The 23,319-nt window shown below is 55.5% G+C and overlaps 2 protein-coding genes across 2 annotated transcripts in view; both read right to left on the minus strand.

Moving 5' to 3' along the window:
- TFEB (transcription factor EB) overlaps positions 1-11,244 on the minus strand; it is a 54,977-nt gene extending 43,733 nt beyond the window's left edge. Inside the window, exon 1 of the mRNA XM_029944007.1 lies at positions 10,980-11,244. The gene's annotated coding sequence lies outside the window, so the exon portion shown is untranslated. The remainder of the gene's footprint in view (positions 1-10,979) is intronic.
- A 1,541-nt stretch (positions 11,245-12,785) lies between these two features.
- PGC (progastricsin) lies at positions 12,786-21,000 on the minus strand. Its single transcript, XM_029945246.1, is given in 12 exon segments — positions 12,786-13,075; positions 13,770-13,843; positions 13,846-13,867; positions 14,288-14,316; positions 14,319-14,366; positions 14,369-14,433; positions 15,018-15,134; positions 16,467-16,666; positions 17,136-17,254; positions 18,331-18,448; positions 18,733-18,886; positions 20,942-21,000. Coding segments are annotated over 12 exon segments (1,158 nt in total). The 3' UTR covers positions 12,786-12,922.
- Between the last annotated feature and the right edge of the window lie 2,319 nt (positions 21,001-23,319).

The following is a 23,319-nucleotide window of genomic DNA, read 5'->3' on the forward strand; positions in this document are numbered from 1 at the left end:
CTCTTATCACCCCACACAACCTTGGACTCCCACCCAGCTCAGGACAAAGTCAGAAATGGTTTTGCCTGAGCCCCAGGGCTCTCCAGAGAGCCCCTCGTTTCTGCTGCCCTCATCAGAAAGGCTGGAGCCCTTAGGGTCGGTCCTCTATAGCCCTCTAACCTAGAATAGCATGAATGAGGGCTGAGCCCACAGCTGGTCACCTGACACCTCCAGTTCAGTGGAAGAAGGGGAGCACAGTTGGGGGGCGTGGCTGGGACCACAAAGAAAACATCCAGCCTGGGCCCCTTTGCAAGGATGCTTCCCAAAGCACCTACACAGCCCCCCTCAGCCCTCCCCAGTCCTGACCGAAGCCTCAGGAAGGGGAAGGGGCTGCACCCCTTGTCACCCTCATTTTCCCCAGGAGGCTCAAAGCCCTGAAGTGGCTTCCCCAAAGCCATGCAGCTAGTTTATGGCAAATCTCAGTTCCCTGGCTCTGTTCCCAGATCAGAGTTTCTCAACCTCAACACTGACACGTGGGGCCAGATAAATCCTCACAGGCGCTGCCCAGAGCATTGTAAGATGATTAGCGGCATCCCGGGCTTCTCCCCACTAAATGCCAGCAGCATTTCCTAAGCTGGGACAACCAAAAATGTCATCAGACATTGCCAAATGTCCTCTGGGAGGCAAAATCGCCCTAGGGGACCCAGAAGGACAGTCACCTGCCAATTCTAAGTTGCATGTTTTCTGCTGAAGGCCCTAACCCTAGAGCCTTCCTCCTCCTCAGCCAGATGTGCCAGGCAAGAGGGCCTGAGTACTCTGTGAGCTTAGTACCCTCTGGGCAGAGACTGGCCCACTGAGGGTCTCCTCTGATGACCATTTTCCTACCTCCAGCCCCTCGCTGACATTCAATATTATAATAGTCTTTCGGCTATTTTGATCACACACTCCTATAAGGAAAAAATGCCAGGCATCCCCAGTACCTGCCTCTTTACTCATCAACTGCTTATAAATACCAATGTATGGATATATCAGGTGGGTCAGCAAGCACCCACAAAAATAGGGACGTAAAGGGCACACGTGATGAGTCTCTGTTACACACTCACCCACAGGACAGCAATGAAACAGTCCACCAACACCAACTGTCAGCAAGAATATGGCACAATGGGAACTCTCAGGTGGCGCTGGGGAGGAATAAATTGGTACAACCACTTAACAAAACATTTCCTAAAGGTGAACTATGCATTGTACACTGGCAATGGCACTGGAGAAATGGACACACCGATGCACCAGGAAACACATATGAGGATATTCTTACGGTAGAGCTCACGGTAGCCAAGGAAGGAAAGCAAACCAAACGTCCACCCGTGGCAGGTCGGACGCAAACGTCGTAGCAAGTTCATGCCATGGAATGAACGGCACGTACAGCTGTGAACTCGAGCTACACAGAGCAACCTGGGTGAACCTCACAAATGCACTGAGTGGGGAAAAAAACATGACATTAAAGAACATGTGCGGGGCGCCTGGGTGGCTCAGTCAGTTAAGTGGTCAACTTTGGCTCAGGTCATGTCCTCACAGTTCGTGGGTTCCAGCCCCGCACCAGGCTCTGTGCTGACAGCTCAGAGCCTGGAACCTGCTTCAGATTCTGTGTCTCCTTCTGTCTCTGCCCCTCCCCGGCTCATACTCTGTCTCTCTGTCTCTGTCTCTGTCTCTGTCTCTGTCTCTCTCTCTCTCTCTCTCCCTCTCTCTCTCTCTGTCTCGCAAAAATAAATAAAATGTTAAAAACTTTTTTTGAAAAGAACATGTTCAGCATCATTCTAGCTGTATCGAATTCAAAATCAGACAAAGCTACACTCTTTTGCTAAAGATTGCAGACATCGGCGGTTACCTGATAGGAAAAAGCAATTGCTGATTATCAGAAAGATCAGGATAGTGGTTACCCCGGGTGGGGGGGGGAAGGGGTTACGACAGAGGTGGGGCACACCAGCTGATTTTGGAGTGCAGGCTTCGGTTTCTTCACCTGGGCGGTGGCTGCCCCGGTGTTCGCTCTTACAATGACTTATTACAGCGTGCATGTATGTTGACACCCTTATCAGCACTCACAGCATATTTCACAATAAGAGGGGGGAGAAAAGGGTGGGATATAAATAAATAGAATCAGAAGTTCTACTATGATCTTGTCACACCTGACTTGAGAACCACTATAATTAGGTCCAACAAACTGGATGAGAATGTATAGTTAAGTCATGGGGCCGGAATATCTGGAGGTACTCAGGGCTGTGTGTGGCGGGGCTGCCCCAGCTGGCCAGGGAGCCAGCTCTGGGTCCTTGCATCTCCCCACCACCACCTCGGGATGTCCCAGCCACGACAAGCAGAGGGATGCATCAGGCTGGGCCTCTTCACACGTAGCTCACTCTGCCCTGGATGAGATTCCTCTGGGGCCCCCCCACCCCGACAGTAGGGCGCAGAGGCTCACACTGGGGTGGCATTGAAAGGAGCCCTCTGAATACACCAAGACGAGGGAGGCAGAAAAAGAAATTAAGAGAGAGAGAAGGGGAGAGAGAGCAGGAGAGAGAGACATACGTGCATGGAAGTAGATGGGAAGCAGGGGAGAGGGGGAAGAAGGGAAGATGCTGGAGGTGGGGGGAGCAGAATCACTGCCCCAGGTTCCTGGTCAAGTCTGGGGGTGCAGAAACAGGAAGACCCAAAGAGATCTGAGTGGTTGGGCCCAAACGAGCACCACATCCCCCACGGTCCGGGGCTTCTGATGCAGGCGGGTGGCCAGCCGCCTTTCTGTGGCGCCTGCCCCCTTGCACTCAGCAGCCTCTAGGCCTCCTGGAAGGAAGGACTCTGTCCAGGACTTAGGCCTTCCAGGTCTGCAGAGGTGACTCCCAGGTAAGAGGAGCCAGGGAGCAATACAGCTACCCTTTATGGGGCCCCAAGAGTGGGTAGGGCTGAGCCAAGGTCTCCATGCTGGCACGAGCCCTTTTGTAAACTCTGAACCAAGGAAGAATGCTTTTCAGAGCCATGAGCATACATTCATCTACTATGAACTATCTTAACACCAATCTGCCCCTCTCTGTCCTCTGTGGTCAGTGAAATTCCCAGCTAGGCTGTCAGCTTTGTGGGAGGCGCTGTGTTCTTATTCCCGCCCACCCTGCTTGGCCAGCACTGTGTTAGGCACACAGAGGTGCTAAGTTCCTACCTACTGATCCCCAGTGGCGCTTGAGGTCATGGGGTGCCGGAGAGGCTCCCTTATGCTCCCCAGGCCTCAGTCCTCTACTCTCCAAAATACAGGAGTAGTAGTTGCCAGCTGGCTTCTAAGGCTCCCAGCCCCACAGCCCCAGTCAGCCCAGGGCAAAGCCAGCCAGCATCATGCTCAGGGGCAGCTGAGAACACACCTGGCTAGAGCCAGGAGGGGACAAGATGCGACAGGGGCAGGACAGGATAGTGTGTCACCTCCTGGCCACTCCATACCTCTGCAGGGGGGCTGGGGCAGGTGCTGTCCCCAAACCAATTATAAACAAGGCAGAGGACAGGCTGTGACTTCCCTTGGCAAACAGGAGAAAACAAACGGGAGCCACACCCCACAGATCCACTAGTAGAATCGGGGATGGTGGCGTGGGGGAGGGGTTGGCATGGGGGGTGGGGGGGTGGGGGGCAGGGAGGTGCTGCTGGCAAACTCTCTGTAGGAAGAGACAGACAGTCAGCCCCTATCCGGAGTGAGACTGGATCTAGATCCCGGGGAGGGTGGGAGCTGGGCGCAGAGCTCCTCCTTGTCCAGCTCTGCACCTGTCCCTGAGTTTTAGCTGGTGAGGCTGTTACCCTGCCCGCAGGGCAGAGACCCCGGGGAAAGCGTTTGTTCTGTCCTCATTTCTGGGCACTTGCTGGGGCTTGAGTCACACTCATTCACTCACTCACTCCACCCAGACTTACTGAGCACCCACTGTATACCAGGCTCTCTTCTAGGCACTGGGGATATAGCACCAAACAAAACAGACCCGACCTCTGTGCTCAGGGGGCTGATGTCAGAGGGTTCCATTTATCTGCTGACTGACCGGCTCTGTCGCCAAGCTCAGCCTGCCACCTCCCTGCAGAGCTGAAGACCCTGCCACTCCCTCTTCTCCACCCCACAGGGGTTTGCCCCAGCCCCACCAGTTTCCAAGGAAGGACCCACCCCAAGCACCCTGGGGGCCCACCCCCAGGCCTATCTGCTGCCCTGAGGGCTCAGGTCCTCCTAGAGATGATGGAGACACCCTTACATTCAACGGTGACCCCTCTCCCTGTCCCTCACTCCCAGAATCTCTGGTCTGAGGAAAAGAGAAGGGAACAGCTGCTTTTTGTGCATGTTTTATCACTTTTTAAAAATTTTTAAACATTTCTTTACTTTTGAGAGAGAGAGAGAGAGACAGAGCACAGGTGGGGAATGAGCAGAGAGAGAGGGAGACACAGAATCCAAAGCAGACTCTAGGCTCTGAGCTGTCAGCACAGAACCCAACATGGGGCTCGAACCCATGAACCGTGAGATCATTACTTGAACTGAAGTCAGATGCTCAACTGACTGAGCCACCCAGGTGCCCCTCTCATTTTTTCTTTATCAGCAAGAAACAGAATTCAAACAGTGATCCAATGGTTTCGCAGTGGTCCCTGCATTGTGGGGCCTGGCTTCAGAAGGGAGACCGGCCTAAGAGGCCCAAAGCAATGAGGGGCCCAGGAGACAGAAAGCTCTTGCGTGGGTAGCTGCAAAGCAGCAGGTTCTCGAGTGTGGTCAGGGGACCAGCAGCATTAGCAGCCCCCAAGGACACATCCGAAATACAAATTCCAGACCTACTGGAATCTGCAGGCCTCCCGATTCCAGACTGACACAATCAGAAATGCTGGGGTGAAGCCTAGCAATCGGTCTTATTCTGATGCCCACACAAATTTGAGAGCCATGACCCTGGAGAAAGGGCATCAGAATCATTTGGGAAATTTTTTTTATGTTTATTTATTTTGAGAGAGAAAGGGAGAGCACATGAGGAGGATAGGGGCAGAGAGAGAGGAGAGGGAGAATCCCAAACAAGCTCTGCGCTGACAGTGCAAAGCCCGACTTGGGACTTGATCTCATGAACTGTGAGATCATGACCTGAGCTGAAATCAAGAGTCAGATGTTCAACCGACTAAACCACTCAGACACCCCCATTTGGGGAATTTTTAACATATTGATGCCTAGGCTCCTCCTTCACGAGTCACATGCACTAGTTTGTTGTTGTTTTTTTTTTTAAGTAAGCTCTACAACCCAGTGTGGGGCTTGAACTCACAACCCCAAGATCAAGAGTCATGTGTTCTACCGACTGGGCCAGCCACATGCCCTAGATGTACTAGTATTCTTTAGGAGCTCCCCAGGTAAGGGGCAGACAGTTAAGCATCCGACTGCGGCTCAGGTCATGATCTCGCAGTTCTTGGGGAACTGACAGCTCAGAGCCTGGAGCCTGCTTCAGATTCTGTGTCTCCCTCTCTCTCTTCCCCTACCCTCACTTGCATTCTCTCTCTAAAATAAATAAACATTTTTTAAAAAGTAAGAGTTCCCCAGGTGATCATAACAGGCAGCCAGGACTACGGTCAAATAGAACAATCCCTTGGTCTCTCAGGAAGGTGAGCCTTGGTGGACAGATGATTTGGATGGGGGGAGGGTCGCAGAAGAGTGTGGACCAGGAAAAGGCACCAGCATGAACAAGGGCTGGGAGGAGGAAATATGGACTATGGGTTTCTGGGAAGTCTGCTGGAATTATGAATTAATCCCCATGGCATCACATTTTACTTTGGGGTCTCCGCTATTGGGATAAAAGCCAAGAAGGAGGCCTGTCCCCAAGGAAGCTGGAGGGGGGCTGGGTAGTCAGATGTCCCTTCCCCCCTCTGCCTTCTGCCCACACTTAAGGGCCAGGAAAGAAAGCTGGTGATGACTGCCTCTTGCTTCTGCCCCTCTCAGCTACCCTCTGCAGTCACCCCCACCTCACCACCCCACAGTGAAGCACTTCCTGTGGGTACAATAAGTCCCAGATCCTGCCCTACTGCTGGGATACATGGCTGCCTTCAGTCACACCGCAGTCAAGGGGATCTGTCCGTCTGACGCAGAGGGGAGGAGGGGCAGGCAGCAGCAGCCATGGGCCAGGCGTGAGGAGTTAGGTGGCCAGGCCAGATGCTATCCAAGGAATCCCGCGAGCCAGGGCAGGGCAGGGCAAAGCAGGGGTGGTAGAGGTGCTGCAAGTATTGCCAAGTTCCCTCTGCTACCTTGTCAAACATCGAGACTAGGTCTGGTCAACAGGGAACAGTGGCGGCTGCAGCCAGGGAAGCTGCAAAGCCCCCTGTAAGACATTTTCATGTCAGATGCACAGCAGAGTCCTGTTTGCAACCCACAGGCCTTTTTTTTCTTCACTAGAGCTCTCTATGCCTCTATTTCCTCACTTGGAGATGAAAAATAAAGAAAGAAATGAGCCGAGGGGCACCTGGGTGGCTCAGTCGATAAAGCGTCCGACTTCATCTCCAGTCATGATCTCACAGCTTGTGAGTTTGAGCCCCACATAGGGCTCCATGCTGACAGCTCAGAGCCTGGAGCCTGCTTTGGATTCTGTGTCCCTCTCTTGCTCCAGCCCTCCCCGGCTCGTGCTCTGTCTCTCTCTCAAGAATCAATTAAAAAATAATTTTAAAAAATTTTTACAAAGAAAGAAATGAGCCATAAGAGTCCATTATAATAACACTTTTTTAAAATTTTTTTAATGTTTTATTTATTTTTGATACAGAGAGAGACAGAGCATGAGAGGGGGAGAGGCAGAGAGAGAAGGAGACAGAACCGGAAGCAGGCTCCAGGCTCTGAGTTAGCTGTCAGCACAGAGCCTGACACGGGGCTCGAACCCACAAACGTGAGATCTGACCTGAGCCGAAGCCGGAGACTTAACCAACTGAGCCACCCAGGCGCTCCTAATAACACTTTTTGAGCACGACACCATTCTAGGTCCTGTACATGGAGCGCACAGCAAAATACTTAGGCTTCACTATAGCACTATAAGTCTGGGTGTGCAGACAGAGGCACAGCAGGGTTAAGCAGCTTGCTCGGGGCAACACAGCTGGTCAGTGGCAGAGGTGGGAGTCCAAGCCGAACAGCCTGGCCCTGGAGCTCATGCTTTTAACAACCTCCTGGCTAGGTGGCCCTTAGCTAGGGCGCGGTCATGCTGGCTATGACTATGTCCCAAGAAAAGCTGGCTGGTTGCACCACCAGGGCCAGCCTTTAGCTACACCTCTACTGAGTGGACTTCAGCAGTAACCCCCCACTTCCCACCCCTCCCCCGCCACACACACACACACACACACACACACACACACACACACACACACGACATGTCCCTCCCTTTTTGAAGCCTCCCCTGCCCAGATGCCTTTGCCAAAGATAGGTGGAGGGCAGCCCACAGATGATCTAGGTGCACAGATATTAAAACTGAGGCTGAGAAGAGCAGGGACCTGCCCCAGCCACATGGCCTGTCAAGGGGAGGACTCCACGGTGCCCCTGACTTTGGCTGTGGCTCATACTCACTCAATAGCTGCTACAGCCTTTTCCCCACATCTGAGTAAACACATGCCTAGTGAGGGCTTCACTGTAAGTTAATGTGTGAGGTTGCCAAGGAGACCCAGGAAGCCTCCTCTGAACTCCTCTCCTCCCCTGGCCTGGCGGGAGAGCTGGCAGCAGAGAACTCCGGTCACCTGTGTCAGCAGCTCAGCAGAGCGGCCGGGAGACAGGTGCAGTCCTGGGGCAGAGGCCTCAGCAGGCTCGCAACTCCTCCTCAGAGCAGGACACCCCATGTGGGGGGAAAGAAGGTTCCCTCCCAGACCACCATCTGTCCACAGTTTCTGAGAGAACATCTAAGAAACCCTGAAGTGGTCTTTTTTAGAGATTGAGAACACGGATTTGGGGCCTAGGTTAGAATCTCTACCACGTCGAGGCTGTGTGACTTTAGGTGACTTGCTTCACTTCTCTGCATCCACATAATGAAAACAATCATTTCTACTTCGTTCCCAAGAGTAAATGCACAATATAACTGTTGGCGACTATTGTTTATACCTTTATTATGATATTGTTCTATCACAGCATAAAGAGACTAGATGAACATTCTGTTAATATAATACTGTGCTGTACTCTCATAGACACACACGTACACACTTCATGCATACACATGGACCCAGATGCCTATAATCTCATTACCCCACATACAAAACTATCAATTTCACACACCCCACAGTGAAACACAGGGCAACCCTGTGGACTCAATCACAACAGCTCAGAGGGAGTGTGCGTTTGTCTCTCTCTCTTTTCAGATGAGGATACACACGTTACACACATATGCACTTGCCGTATCCTGGGGTGTGGACACTGCTGGCAGCACCGGAAACCCCGAACCCCCTCCCTCCGTATCAGAGGAGGTCAACCCGATGTCCACGGTCATCTCCAGGGCAGCCCCAAGCTGGGCCCCAAGTGCTGACTGCCCTCCATCCCTAGGACAAAGGCCCAACCTGGCTCGCATGCCAGCTGCGGTTGGGGAACCCCCTGGGGCCTGCAGAAACTAAGTTGACTTTGAAAAGGAAGAGGCAGAAGCCAGGGGGTGGCCAAGCCACTCCCTGTGGGGGCAGGTGCTAAGTAACTCTATAAACTCCAGCTAATGATACAATTACAGCCATAAACAAGGCCCCAAGAGGGATCAGGGCCAGAAGTCAGACCCTCAAAGGCCAGCCATGGCTGGAGGGTGGGAGGCTGAAAGGGGGGTCTGACTGGCAATGGAGATGAACACTGGGTATCTCCACCATCCCAGGCCCCTGGATGGGCTCCTGCCTGCCCGAGCCCACCCCCTGCCCATCTCTGAGTCGCGCTGCCATCAGCTCTCAGAAGCCTGGCTAGTTTTCCATGGATTTAGTACTCATCTGGAGTGATGTCCCCTGCCCCATGCCCTCCCACTTCCATGGGAGCTGGAATAGGATTCTGACTCGTCTGCACCTCGCACAGGGCAAAATAGCCCTGTAGCTGTCATAGGCTTTGTAAACTGTTAGTAACATTGGCTCCCTAGCTAGCACAGAGAAGCTAGCACAGAGTCACCCAAACAGCACTTCATTTACACTTTCTGGTCCCCAAGTCTGGGGGCAGGCAGAGAGAAGGGGACTGAGTAAATTGCTTCGACCCATGACTGGAGAAACTGAGACATGACCCTAACATACCAGCAGAATACCACGCGGGATTCTCCGCTCCACTGTGTCTAAGGCTGGCCTTTATTGCTGGCATCTCTCCCCCAGACTGTGCTCTGCCTGAGGACAGGGCCTAGAGGCGGTCCACCAGGCTGGGCACAGAGAAAGCCTCAGCGCCAGCAGGCTAAGAACTTCGCTCTGATCTGAGCCGAGCGCATCTGGACGCCCAGGAGGAAACCAGAGCTACCTCCTCCTCCATCCCCCCTCCCCCAAGAATTACCAGGTCTTGGGCCAGTGGAATCTTGGACTGGGAGGGTGCAGGAGCCTGAGCCCACATCAGAGGAATATCACTAAGGGCCTGCATCGGTCTTGCCTCTTCCCTGCTCAACTAAGACCCCCTCACTCGGGGTGGGGTCTGGGCAGTAATTAACACTTCAGCAGACGCAAAGCCAAAGAAAGCACGACCTTCAACTCCAGTCCAAAACCGTTCGCGCTGAACAGTCCCCAGAACAGACGGCGAGAGAATCCCGGCTGGACTGGACGGGGATGGGGAGGGCTCCGCGGTGAGCGGCCGCTGGAGAACGGGGAGGGGAGCTCGGGGCTGTGCGGACGCGCGTGCAGACGAGCTGCGGCCCCGGGCGCCCTCCCTTCTTCCCCCCGGGAGCCGGGCTGGGGCTCGCCAGGCGGCTGCGGCACGAACCTGCTCGCGCAAACCGGAGCAGCTCGGGGCAGCCGTGCGTGAAGCCAGAACCCCTGGCCGAGAAGGGGCCAAGGGGCGGGGACGGAGCTGGCATCAACCCTCTCCCTTCAAGGAGGGAAGTGCACGCGCGGCGCCCGCGTAGTTGACCGGGGTTCGGGGAGGTGGGGAGAAGGCTGAGCGCAGACTTAAGGGGCGGGGCGGCACGGGGTTGGGCGGGGCGGCACGGGGTTGGGCGGGGCGAACTGAGGGAATAAGGGGAAGGGGGAGTGTTTTCCGGGATTCGGGACCTAGAAGGTGGGGGGTACTCGGGGACAGGCAGACGGCCGGGAGCTCCCGGGAACGTAGAAAGAGGGACGCACGGAGGGCGAGCTCTGGGGTTGGGGTTCCCAGAGGTCGGGGAATAATGCAAGGAGGAGAAAAAGACTGAGCTCAGGGATACCAGGGGACGCGGGCAGCGGCGGCTTCTTCTAGACACCGAGGGAGAGGAAGGGACGGGAACGGAGGGAGGAATGGTACTTCCACCCGCCCCCCTTCGGCAGCCCAGCCCCGGGGGCGTGGCACCGCCCCGGCCCTCCCACTCCACGGGACCATCCAGGTTGGGCCCGGCCTGGCCAGACTCGGCCCCCGCACACCTCCCGGGCCTCCGGCGCCCTCCCCCGTGCCACCCGCCCCAGCCGCCTCCGGTGGAGAAGGAGTAGGCGCAAGGCCCACACGTCCCTCAAACTTCTTGCAAGTTCACTCCTACGCCTCCCGCCCCTTCGACTCCCAGCTACGGAGCCGGGAAGGCCCATGCCCGCCCCTGCCCCTCCCGGCTGGTTACATAAGGTCGCGGAGAAGCCGCCCCCGTCCCGGGCCTGCAGTGAAGGGCCGGAGGGGTTCCTGGGCTCGGCGGGCAGCGCCGCTCCGGCCATGTGCCCAACGTCCCGGGCTAGACGGACAGCGGGGCGGGTGGCGGCGCGGCGCACACACTCCCAGTCCCCTCTTCAGCTGGCACCCCCATCCACCCACCTGTCTCTCGGACCCACAGAACCAGGGCGGAGGAGTCTGGGTCCGGGATTCTCGGCGCTCCGCGCACCCCTTGGCTCCCGGCCCCGCTCACCTATCTCTGAAGGTCAATCCGTCCGCCGCCTGTCCCCCGCGGCTCCGGCAACTTGTCCCAAGTTCAGGTGTCCGGCCCGAGAGCTGAGCCTGCCGCCCCCTCCCGGACTCCTCCGGCTCCGCGCCACCGGGGAGGCCCGCCCCGTCCGCCTTTCACGCTGCCGTCGGCGCCGCCGTCGCGCCTGATGTCCAGCCCGCGGCCGCCTCCTCCGCTGTCACCGAGCCCCGCGCCCGGCGCCGGGGCTCCCACTGTCAATCCGCACCCACTTCCCGCCGCGCCCGGCAGAGGGCAGCACACGCCCCCCTCCCCCCGCGGTCCCGCCCTGCTCCGCCCCTCGAGGGCCTACCGCGGCGCCCGCGGGGAAATGTAGTCCCTCCCGTCGGTTCTGCCAGGCACGCCGGGATTTGTAGTCCCACTCTGCGGGCTCTGGCTTGCGTACAGGGACCTGGCATTTAACTTGGAACCTATGTTGCACTTTGTTTCTGCCCCTTTTGCAAGTTTTTTCTCTTCGGAGTCAGCGATGCCACGAACTACAGCTTCCTATGTACACCCTGTGGCCTCTCTGACCCCAAGGAGAGGCCTGCAGCAAGCAGCCTTTCCTAGAGCCTAGGAAAGATGTAGGGTCCCAGATGGTGTGCTTTGCTTTAGAAACTACTGCATGGCAAACCTCAGTTTCCTCATGTTTTGGAGTGGAATGCCAGACTTGGATCTTGTGCTTTCATCTGTGCTCCTGAACATGAGGGGCAAGGTTGGGGTCAGCCTGATGAAGGACAGTGTGGAAAAATATGTACAAGGAGCCTCCCTCCCTCCCATTATGAGTTTTCCAATTATACTCCTCCCCAAGCCTCATCAGTCCTGCCTTGCTGGTGACCCCCACCACCATGCTACAGGAAAAAGATTTTCAGATTTACTGCATGTCACTTTCCCCTGTTGGAAGTTACAGAGCTCTGCTTTCTCCACTTCCTCCTCTGCCTCATACCACATAGTCCCAGGTTTGTGGGTCTCTGGCTGGGTGGCTCCTAAGGAGAACATGAATGAAGTCTAGAGGGAGAAACATCTCATGTTCACTTGGTCAGAAGAAATGGTCTTGATTTCCCCGTAATTCCAAGTAGTAATTCCAAGTAGCAATCACTCTTGTCCACAATTAAGGGCCAGCCCTTCTTCAAACAGACCCTGGGGCATAAGGGTGTAGGTGTAAATATGATCAGTTTCACTTAGCTCAGACCTTCTGAAGCCCTCTTGGAAATAGATTCTGGTAGCATCACCCTCCTCCAGGAAGGACCCATGATTGCCACAAGTGTATATAGGCATAGAGCATCTCTCAGAAACTCCGAGTGCAAACCTGATCACAGGTGAGGAGCAGAAGGCGTAGGTGTGGGATGCACTGGAAACCCCGGTCACAGTGCTAGTAAACTTGCCTGGGGTGATTCTGGTGGTCATTTGGCCAACGGGACATTTCGGGTGCTTGGGGGAGGGCCCCTTGGCCCATCACAAAGGAAGGCCCTGCTTTAATGTCACTACCACTATCTTCTCTCTCCAGAGACAAGCTGCAAAGAGACTCCAAGCTCTGAGGGGTAGAGGGCCCATTCCCTGAGCCTACCTTATGCCCCATCCCTCTTAGAAACTCAGTGACATACCCCCGCCCCGCCCTGCCCTGCCCACCACAAACCTCCTAGCAACTCAGGGAGAACACAGTCCAGTAGAGGCAAATCTGCACTTGACTTCTGTTCTTCCCTCCCATTCCCTGTGTCAGGAGCTGCCTTACAGGCCACAATTGCCCTTTAAAAACAACACGCTGGCCAACATGGAAAAGAACCATTTATTATGAGAGAAAATCCAAACTCCAGATAAAGAAGGTTGAGTCCAGAGAAGAAAGCACACAGAGAACCTTAGGGTGAGGGAATCTCGAGGAAGAAGGGAGTCCAGGCGTCCAGGCACTCAGTCTAGGGAGCGACGGCGAAGCCCACCCTCTTGTTGCCGATGTTGAAGATGGAATAGTAGGACCTGAGGAAGACATGCCCGAGGATCCACAGGGGCTGGCTGCTGCTAGAGGGCAGGTAGGTGGCCTAGACTCTAATGGCACAAATGCCATTTTCCTGCACAGAAGGGCAGCGCACATGAATTCACTGACACATGGACAGGGCCCTGCTCGGCCCTGAGCCTCAGGCCAGGAGCACAAATGCAGAAATGAGTGGGCCAGACATTCTGCCCTTGAGGGTTCATAGGCCCCCTGAACCCCCAGAGCTGGGGCGGTAGGAGGGATATCTGGAATGCGTAAAGACACAATGCGGTGACCATCTGTAGTCTCCGCTCCCCGGGTTCCCATCCCCCTCTCTTTTGCTCCCAATTTGGGGTAGGTCAGCCTGGTTGGTAAAGCCTTGCAGCCAGCCCAACTTGGCTTCCAAACCTAGCTTCACCCTAACTGGCTGTGGAGCCTTGTGTCAGTTTCTTACCCTCTCTGAACCTCCAAGTTTTCACTTGTAAAAGCGAAATTAGCAACCCCCCTCCTTGAATGTTGTGACGCTTCAGTGGGAGGGTGTAGGCCCAGGGTGACCCTAGCTGGTGCTCCACAAACAATCCAGTGCCCCTCCCCGCTGATTAATAATAATAATCAATAATAGATGACACTCTTCTGTGTCACAGCCTTGTGCCCGAGAAGGAGTTTGGAATCGGTGAGGAGATGACATAAGGCAGCACTGCCAGGAGCTGGGAAATGGCACGTGGTGAGGAGACCCAGTGCTTCCAGCCCCCAGCCCCTCCTCATGCCCAGTCACCTCCCTGCAGACTTACTCTGAAGACGTACGAGGAATATGGCAGGGAGAGCCGCACACGATTGATGACGAAGGTCAAGGTGGGCAGGCTCGAATGTTGTTACAGTCCACCATAAACTGCAGAGAGGAACAGAGCCCAGGTCTCATCATCCACCTCAGAAGACCTGCCAGCCTCTCACCTCAGCCGCCCTGTTTCCCCCCCCCCCCCCGGCTCCCCACATTCCAGCTATTTTGTTCTTACTCCCAAGCCTGGCAAGGGTTTAACTAGGTTCCGTTGAGGAGCTGAAGCTCCCAGGAAATTCTGCCGAGTAGTAACCTCCCCATGTCCCCTCATCACAAGGTCTGGTCCCCCCTCCCCCCGCTGGAAACAGCCTCTGGACCCGCAGCCCCATTCATCCCAGGGCCCCCCACCTCCAGTGCTTTGGGGCAGTAGAAGCATGGAGGCCAAGAGCTGGGCTATTCCTGTGCTGGAAGAAGATCATAAACGCCCCCTGGCAGGTCTCTCTAAAAGAATGGGGATGTCTCCACCAGACTCACCTGTCCATACTCGTCTGCCTGGGCCCCTTAACTCGCAGAAGCTCACTCAGGTACTTCAGAGGGACCATGAGCAGAGATGTCCTGTGTCCACAGTGGCCTGGCAGCCCTGGGAGCACCAGCCGGTGGCACGGCCGCCAATGAGGAACCTGGAGGTGAGATGAGCACCCTCAACACCACCAGCTCAGAGCAGCTGGGAAGCAGGCACTTCCCACCATGGAGGGACAGAGAGCTGCAGCCCTAGAATCAGGGTAGGACTCTGCAGAGGTCAATCCAGCCATCCCCCTGCCTCACACCGTACCACCAAAACCACCTCAATGGTCATGGAATGTCTTTCTTAACAGTTCCAAGGAAGGTTCTAGAAACACTGAAAGCCGGGGTCCCTGATTCTTTGTGAGTACTTTGAGCACATTGGTACCCACCCTCCCCCCACATACATCCCAGTTTCTAATCTCTAAGCGCATCGTGTTGGTTCGCAGGGTCTATAATGTTTGGCATTCTACAACCTGCCCTGTATGTCATCCCTACTTTTCCAGGCTGAGCTGGACCTTCAGTCTCCAGCAGAGGACAGCTGTGGCTTTGTGGGGGCAGACCTCAGGGGTCGTCTATCCCCACCTGCCACCAGTGTTTCCCTGTGTGTGTCCATCTGTGTGTGTGTGTGTCCGTGTGTGTGTCCGTGACATGAAATGCCTCAAAGCCTCCCCTCACGCCTGGGACCCCACCACAGACTCACTCCTCAAAGCCAATCTGCCAGAAGTGCTCCTGGGTGACGGGGCCCAGTAGATCGGACCACAGGCTGTGGTCTATCCCCCTGAATATGAGAACTGCTCCTTTTCGAGGACTCATCTGCCTACAGAAGACAAGGGAAGGGTGAGTCAGGGAATGACTATGGAAAAGATTTCCTCCTGAGTAATCACTCTCAGAGGGAAATAGAGGTCCTGCCCTGGCTGCAGGCTGGGGGGCGGGGTCCCTGAGGCAGGTCTGTGTGTCCCCCTCAGACTAGGGCTCCCTGACAAATGGCTGTGTTTCTTCCCTCAGACTGGGGCTCCCTGAGATTGCCTCTGTCTCCTTTAAGACTGGGGCTCCCTGAGGGCAGGGCTGTGCCTGCCTGTCACAACGGGGACTCCCCATGCTGTGTCCACCCCTCATATAGGGGAAGCCTGAGGGAAGGGATTTTGTCCCCCTTTCTGACTGTAGCTCCGAGGGGAGCCCCTCAGCACTCCCACGTTCCAGATACTGCTGCCCCACAAGGCCCTGCTTCAGGGAAAGCCACTGGCTGTATACCCCCCACCCCCGCCCCCTGCCCCACCCGCCCTTCTCCTATCCCTTCCACTTCTTGCTGGTGCTGTCGTATGTCACTGGGAGCCTGACCCTGAGCCCTGCTTGTCATTTTTCTGCTGGGACTGGAGGGAGATCCTTGGCAGAGAGGAAGGAAGGATTTTGTGTGTGTGTCAGCCCTCCTGCCCTCCCCCAGTAGTCAAACCTGAGTGTGGAACTGGGCAGAGCTCCTAAGGGCTAAACTCAAAGCTAATTGTAATCAGAGGTAGAGAGTAATCAGAAACAGAGTAATATTGTTGAAAGTCAGAGTCAAGTGATTAAGCCCAGAGAGCAGATGCTGACCATCTCCAGAAGGTGGCTGACTAGCTCTGGAGGCAAAGAAGGAAAGTCCATGTCGGCCGCTCACCAACCCCGCCTGCTGCCGCTACCACCTGGCTCCTGGGCCATTGCTTGTGTGTGGTGAGGAAAAGAACTTGTCAGGGGCAAATGAGGAAGGTAGACCAGAAGGTTCCAGGATGTGGCTAGAACAATAGATCAAAGGAGGTGAGGCCATCAATTCTCATACAAAAGAAGTGTCCAGGTAGAAAATATTGGCTCAGAAGGCAATGAGCTAACTGGGGCTGTAGGCAGGAGGCAAATCCAAGGGATAAGAATCTGCAGCTGCCCTCCAAGCTAAGTTCACCCAGAAGAGGGAAAGATCCTGACCTGGCCTAGAAATGCAAAGAAAAGTCAGAGTGGGCCGGGGACAGATGCAGGGTACAGTGGTGGGCGGGAGGCGGCGGGGGGGGGGGGGGGGGGGGGGGGGGGGGGGGGGGGGGGGGGGGGGGGGGGGGGGGGGGGGGGGGGGGGGGGGGGGGATGGAGGGAGTTGCCAGGGAGCTAAGGACGCGCAAGCAGTTTCTTACCTGCCCAGGTAGAAGCTGAAGACTGGGCTGGAGAGGACGCCCGCCTGCAGCATGCCCTGCAGGGGTGTGGTGGTCCTGCCTTCTGCCAGGGAAGGGAATGCCAGGCCCATGATGCCATCAAACTTTGCATGGAGGAAATACAGACTTGGCTCAAGCTTGCTCAGGCCAAACTGCTGGTTGGGGACCTGGATGGTCTGGACCTGGAGGGGGCACAGGGGATGAGAGGTGACAAGTGCCCCCCCACCTCCCCCAAACCTTCCCCTACAGAGCCCTCAAGGCTCCCTTGTTCATCCCTCCGTCACTGTCGGCCCTTGTCTTCTTGACAGGTCTCTGAGAACCACTGTGACTCTCAAACGGCCTCACTGAGTGCTGCCGCGCCCCCTCCCCCTTCTTCCCCCTGCTTCCCCCTTAAGCAGAGGTCAGGTGCTCCCACTGATCAAGGTGACCTGGGCGCCTGGCACATGGCCGGGTGACTGCATGAAGGAGCCTGTGGGGTGCTGATTTCCTGGCCTGTACTCAGTAGAGCACTAGGCGTTTTCCCGTATTTTCCAGCGTCTTGTCTGAGCTTTCATGAGACACTGAGGTCTGTGAGGTTCCAACCCAGGTCTGAGCCCCAGGAGCAGTCCCCACGTTCCCCGGGGGCAGGGAGTGGCCCGCAGTGTGGTTCACCCTCAGAGTGTCACAGCCATAGGTGCCATGGAGGCTGCCACTGCCGTATTGCACAGAGAAGATCTGCCAGTTCCCAGAGTAAGTGGAGGACGCGCTGGAGTTGAAGTGGGAGTGGCCAGCTGCAGCAGGAGGGAGGGTTTGGGGAGGCAGGCTGGCAGGGGGAGGGCTGCCCACCTACGTCCCAGCCTGGGCTCACCTCCCAGAGCCCCAGCACCCCTGGCCATGGAGCCAAGGGGTGACCAGCCAAGGGGGCTCCCAGCATTGGCTTCAAAGCCCCCTCTGATTTACAGACTCTTGGCGTGCCCTTTGTGATCCTCTGGGGCAAAGTGCATAGAATCCCTCTCCATCTCCTTGGTCCCTTTATATCCCCAGCCCTCTCCCATCTGCTGTAGGAGCAGGTGAACCTCAGGGCTTGCCTGCAGTCCGCCCACCCTCGCGCCATCAAGAAACCAATCATACCAGGAATCTGAGATGCTTAGGAAAAAGGCCAACGAGGCATCTTTGGAGAAGAAGTGTCGGGACCCAAATCCCAAAGCTCTGGCAGGGAACAGGGCAGCCTCAAAGGAGGGGAACGTGACCTTCTTAAAAGACAACTACAAGTGGGCATCTGACTGGCTTAGTTGGTTGAGCATCGGCTATTGGTGTTCATTCAGGTCATGATCTCATGGTTTGTGGTATCAAGCCCTGCGTCGGGCTCTGCACTGACAATGTGGAGCCTGCTTGGGATTCTCTCTCCCTCTCTCTCTGCCCCTCCCCTGCATGCTCGCTCTCTCTCTCTCTCTCAAAATAAATAAATAAAAACATTTAAAAAAATACAACTACAATACAGGGACCACATCCTGTACTGCTTTCCCATGGGTCGAGGGAGACTCACAATGAGAACTTAGTCAAGAGGAGACAGTGGAAGAGAAAGAATGTTGTAGACGTCGGTAGGAGGGCATGGCATTGTCCACGGTGAGCAGAATGAGAGCAGAGAGAAGTGGGCCGGACCGAGTAGAAGGGTTGGGCTGGAGCAGGTGAAGGGACACGTGTGGGTGAGAGTTAAGACAAAGTAATCACCAGCTCCATGGCTGGCCTCCTCTCTCTGGCTTGCTCATGCCCCTTGACCCTGGCCACATCCCCGACTCTCAGGATCCAAGTACCCTGGCCTCACAGCCCCTCACCAGCCACCTGCCAATGCCAGCCCAGCACTTACTGCAGGCCTGGCTCTGCCAGTGGACAGAGGGCACCCACAGTCTGGAGGAACCAGTATCAAAAAGGACCACGAAGTTCTGCGGAGGAGTCTCAATGCTGATCTCACCAAGGTAGAGACTCTGGGGGGCCATGGGGCAGGCTAAGAGCTCTGGAGGGATCCAGGGACCCTCAGGCCCAGCCTGACCTCCATGGACGGAGCCCCTTCCGTAAAACCCACATCAGAGGTAGAGGCCCGAGCCTAGCCCCCATACTGGCCAAGAACACACCTCCCGGGCCAATCTGGCAGGCCCCCGGGGCTGGTGGAGGGTGCAAAGGAGAGGGTACAGCAAACCTCCAGGGAGGGCCTGGCCTCAGACTTTGCCAGGAGAGAGAGGAAGCCCCCAGGGAGGGGGTCAAGACTCACATCCAGGAAGGCCAGGGGCTCATAGACCATGCCAAGGTCGCCAAAGTGGTACTTCTGCACAGGGTCGTGCCTGGGGGTCCTCAGGAAAACCCCCCCCAGTAAGCCCTTCTCCTTCATGGTGTCCAGGATGGACTCTCGTTTCCTGAGGGGGACTCTGCAGAGAAACGGGGGTCAGGATGGGGCCCTCCCTCTTTCCTACAGCACCTCTGATGGTGCCAGGCCCTTCTGTCCCCCACCCGCCCGCCTCTCCATCTCCAGCCACATGCCCCTCTGTCCCGTGTGCCTGTCGCTGTGTCTGTGTGTCTCTCTCTCAATCCTGCTCTGGCTCCAGCTCTGGCCCTTTCTCTCTGTCTCTGTCTCTTTCCTTGGGTCTATCCCTCTGTCTCTTTCTCCCTCTGCCCCTCTCTTTGCCTCTCCCTCCCTTCTTTCAAAACTCTTCTCAGGACTTGGTCCAAGATTCAGAAAACCTCCACCTATGCATGCCCGCACCCCATCTCAAGGGTCCTCATACTGCCCCGGCCCTGTGTTCTCAGGTATCCCCAGAATGCCTTCCCAGAAAGGGGAGGGGACTTCGGCCATTACCTCTGCAGGATATATGCATTGTCTTTTATTTATGTAAGCTCTATATGCAATGTAGGGCTTGAACTCAGGAACCTGGGATTAAGAGTCGCATGCTCTACTGAGTACGCCAGCCAGGGGGCCCAGGATATGTGCGTTTATAAGAAGGATTTCAGAGATGGAAGAGCTCACCCCAGATCCTCTGCTAGGGTGGCCCTCAGGCACTTGGCCCTGGCAGGTGTGACACAGCATGGGTAGAGGGGACAGCACTAGACTGGGACACTGAAGACAGGGTCCCATTTCTGCCCTTGCTGCCAGTCGTCTAGCCTGGGGCCCATCACTACTCTTCTCCAGATCCCAGGCGATGCGGAAGCTGGCCTGGGTGGGGCCCAGATCAGCTCTGGAATTGGAACTTCTGAATTCTGGGGTTCTGCACCCTGTCCCCCTTGGCTGTCCTCCTCCAACACCAGCTTGCTGTCATTATGTAAGGGGTTTCTGTGGGTCCACTCAGGCTCATTCCAGACCCCATAAGTGCTATTTCTTTCTCTTCTTTCCCCATCTGAATCCCCATTCCCTCAAGACCCCGCATTCTCCTGAAATTCTAAACGGAACAGCCATTCACACATCCCTGCGAAGACAGATGATTCTCCATTCCTCTACAGAATTTGCGTACTGAAAACAGGTTTCTCAGAGGAGCCACATCCTCAGCTGAGGCCTCAGTCTTTAAGGGTCACATAGCAAGCAGGGAGCCCCCCGGATGTCCTGGGAGCCACGCCTGCTACTCCCTTTCTTCTGACACCTTAGCACATAGACGTCACCTTACGGCTATTTCTGCTTCAACAATGGTGCCATCTGCTCTATAAATTTGGGGCCTTAAGGGAATTTCTAGCAAATGTCTGCCTATGCAGAAATAATCGTTCCTTTCTACGGGAGGAAAGCAATCCTGCCATTCAGGGTCTGTTAGGACTGCAGTCACCCCTACTACTGTGTTCTGGATCCTTCTTTTCTCATCAGAGGGGAAAGCACCTTTGCTTTTCCCTTTGCCCAGAACTGCAACCGCCAACAGAATTCAGTCTGCAGAAAGACATGTGGCCCAAAGTTAAAGATTACAGGGGGAAATCCCAGGATGCTTAAGACAATGAAAACAAAGCTCAAGAGAACAAGAAATAAGTTCTCCTGCATAACCACAGGTGTGTGGCTTCTGCTTTTGTTTACAGAGATAGCATCAGCGACACAAATTGCTGAGCTGTTTTACAGATCTGGACTGGGGAATGGCCACCCAGTCACAGCTGATGAAACCAGACACACCAGGGCCGGAGAGACAAGTCAATCAGTCTTGAAGTTGACCCCATCCCTTACCAATCAGAAGAACACACGCCTGTCAGCCCCTACCCTGCAGGACTGACCTTAAAAATCCTCCCTTGCAAGTCATCAAGGGTTCAGGACTCTAGAGCATCAGCGCCCCATTCTCTGAGTGGGGTCACACCAGCATTCTTCACCATGGATGCTCAGTGTCTGGCTTGCTGGGCATCTAATAGCCAAGCTCTCCTCTGGTTCAGTTATAGATGTTTCCTGAGGGCAAAGGTTGTAGCTCCTTCTGCCTCAGAGGCTCCAACCCACACCTGCTCTGGCAGCCAGGTTCCAGACTCACTTGACCTCTGTGGCCTCCAAGAGCTGGAGGCTGGTCAAGGCCACCACCATCTACTTCATGGCCCCAGCTCTCAGCTGGCCACTGGAAGAGCCACTCCAAGTTGGACTGTTGCCGTGGAAGGAAGTCCCTGAGCGCTCCTTCTGCCTTTATACCCCGGGATTGAGCCTGGTCCCTGCCTCCCTGCCCTAGGCAAAAACATGACCTCAATCCCAGGTGCAACTTGTGCTCCAAGTATTTGTGGTTTCTGCCTGTTTTCCTTCTGGAAGGTAGCCACAGAGCAGTTTTCATCTTCTCCACTTTTTAATACAAGCAGAGGAGGAGTACATAAACATGCGTAAGTGTGCACAAGTGAACATAAGAGTTGCCATCAGATGGGCTGGTGAGGATTTCTTCTGGTCCAGGAGCAATGGCGTGCTGTGAGCATTCTGGGGCGAGGGCCGGAGTCAGACAGACCGAGGGCTGTGCGACCTCCATGGGCACATTTTCACACCCTCAACATTACTGCCACTTTGGAACATATAATTTTTAGCTGGGGGGGGGCGCTCTGTCCTGTGCACTGTAGAGGTCTGGCAGCATCCCTGGCCTCTACGCATGGGATGTCCCCAGCAGTATCCCAGTTGTGACAAACAAAAATGTCTCGGGGCATTGCCAAATGTCCACCTAGGGGACAAAATTGTCAAGAATCCCTGTTCTGGACATGATGCACTTGGAAGCCTGACCGAATCCTGGTTTCCAGCACCCCCTCGACCTTGTGAAATGCAGTTTGATTGGCTGGGGAGGATGGGGCTGGTACCTAGGATGATGGTAATGACAGTGTGGCAGCGAGGGTCGTGTTGATGGTGGCACGGATGGCAGTATCCTTAGCTCTAAAGCAGGTGGTGGGGCTCAGATGCCAGTGGCTGAGGTCAGAGCTATTTGCAGCAAAAGGGGGGTCAAATGGAGAGATTGTCATCATGGTTCAGCAGGTGTTGGGGACACACCCACGATGTAAATCACAGTGGCCTCCGGCTGTCCCACTTGTATTGATCTGCAACCCCGGGAGGCCTGGGGCAGAGGGAAAGGAGGAGGGGACACGCCAGAACTTGCCTCTGTTAATTGTCTCTTTTCTCCTGCCCCATCAGACTCCGCCCTGTCTTTATGCTCCTGAGGGGCCTGTATCACCCAGGACTGTCACCTGCCTCTTTTCTGCTACTCCGTCTAGTCAACCCATGCCTCTCTCTCATCTTCTGGCCCTCCCTGCCTCCCAGCTACCAGTTTTTCATTGCCTGAATTGACCCGGAGCTGGCCCAGTGTGCACCAGCCTGGCATAGGAGCACTCCCACTGTAGGGTGAGTCAAAAAAAAAATCGCCATGTCGAAACTCTCCTTGCCACCTTGTAGCACACACTCAGGGCTCCAAACACATTTGTCAGGCCCTCAAGCCGCAGTCAGAAGGCCACAGCCAGGCCTACAGGCACACATGATCTGGCCAGAGCTCCAGGGCCTCCCCTGGTCCTATGATGGGGGAGGGTAAGAGGTCTTCCCAGGCCTGGCCCAGAACGGGATGTACCTGCTTGATTGTGTCTCAAAACCAAAGGAGCTCCCACTGCCCCCTACCGTCCCCAGCGTCCCCAGGACTTGGAGATGGGAGAAAGAGAGGAAGGGAGTATTTTCCCTGGAGCAGGGGATCCAAAGGTTTGGAAGAGAAGCCAAAGAAAGGCATAGGGTCATTGGAATCTTGACAAGACCTGTGAATAGACCAGAATCCATGGGTCCCCTAAGTCTTACAAGGCCTGCCAGACTCCCCAGCATGGGGCCACCAGGGACCATTCCCTTATCTGGTAGGATCCCAGGAGTCTGACACCTGCCAGACTAACCTTCCCCAAACCCCACTCACGCTCCATCCCTTTGAGGATCCCTGGCCCACTGCTTCAAGCCAAGTCTCCCCTCTTGGCTGCCAGGCCCTGGGGAGGAGTCTGCACCCCCACCCACCCAACCTGATCTTCGACAGCTCAGCCAACCTCCTCAGACATTCCACGTCCTCGTCTGTGTCTGTCTCAGTCCCCAAGACCCAGCCTCCTCTATGTGGAAAGCACAATTGTCTTCCTTCTACGTGTCCAAATTATTCTCATCCTTCAGGGCCTCTCCTCCCAGAGCCAGGGTCTGAAGTCATCTGGGGATGTGCAGTCTGAGGACACCTCTTCCTACCCAGGAAAGAAGCACCCCCCCAGGCCCACTGGCTCCACACAGGTTTCTCTTCTGCCCTTAAATGCTGCACACCTAGCCCACACTCTCCCCTTGGTGCTGGATCTCACACTGTCTCAGACCAGTCCCAGTTGTTTCCTGGGATATGTTTGCCTCTCCCCCAGACTAGAAGCTTCCAGAGACTGCCACTGGTAC

This window comes from Suricata suricatta, chromosome 7, assembly GCF_006229205.1.
Source record: "Suricata suricatta isolate VVHF042 chromosome 7, meerkat_22Aug2017_6uvM2_HiC, whole genome shotgun sequence".
Classification (NCBI taxonomy): domain Eukaryota; kingdom Metazoa; phylum Chordata; class Mammalia; order Carnivora; family Herpestidae; genus Suricata; species Suricata suricatta.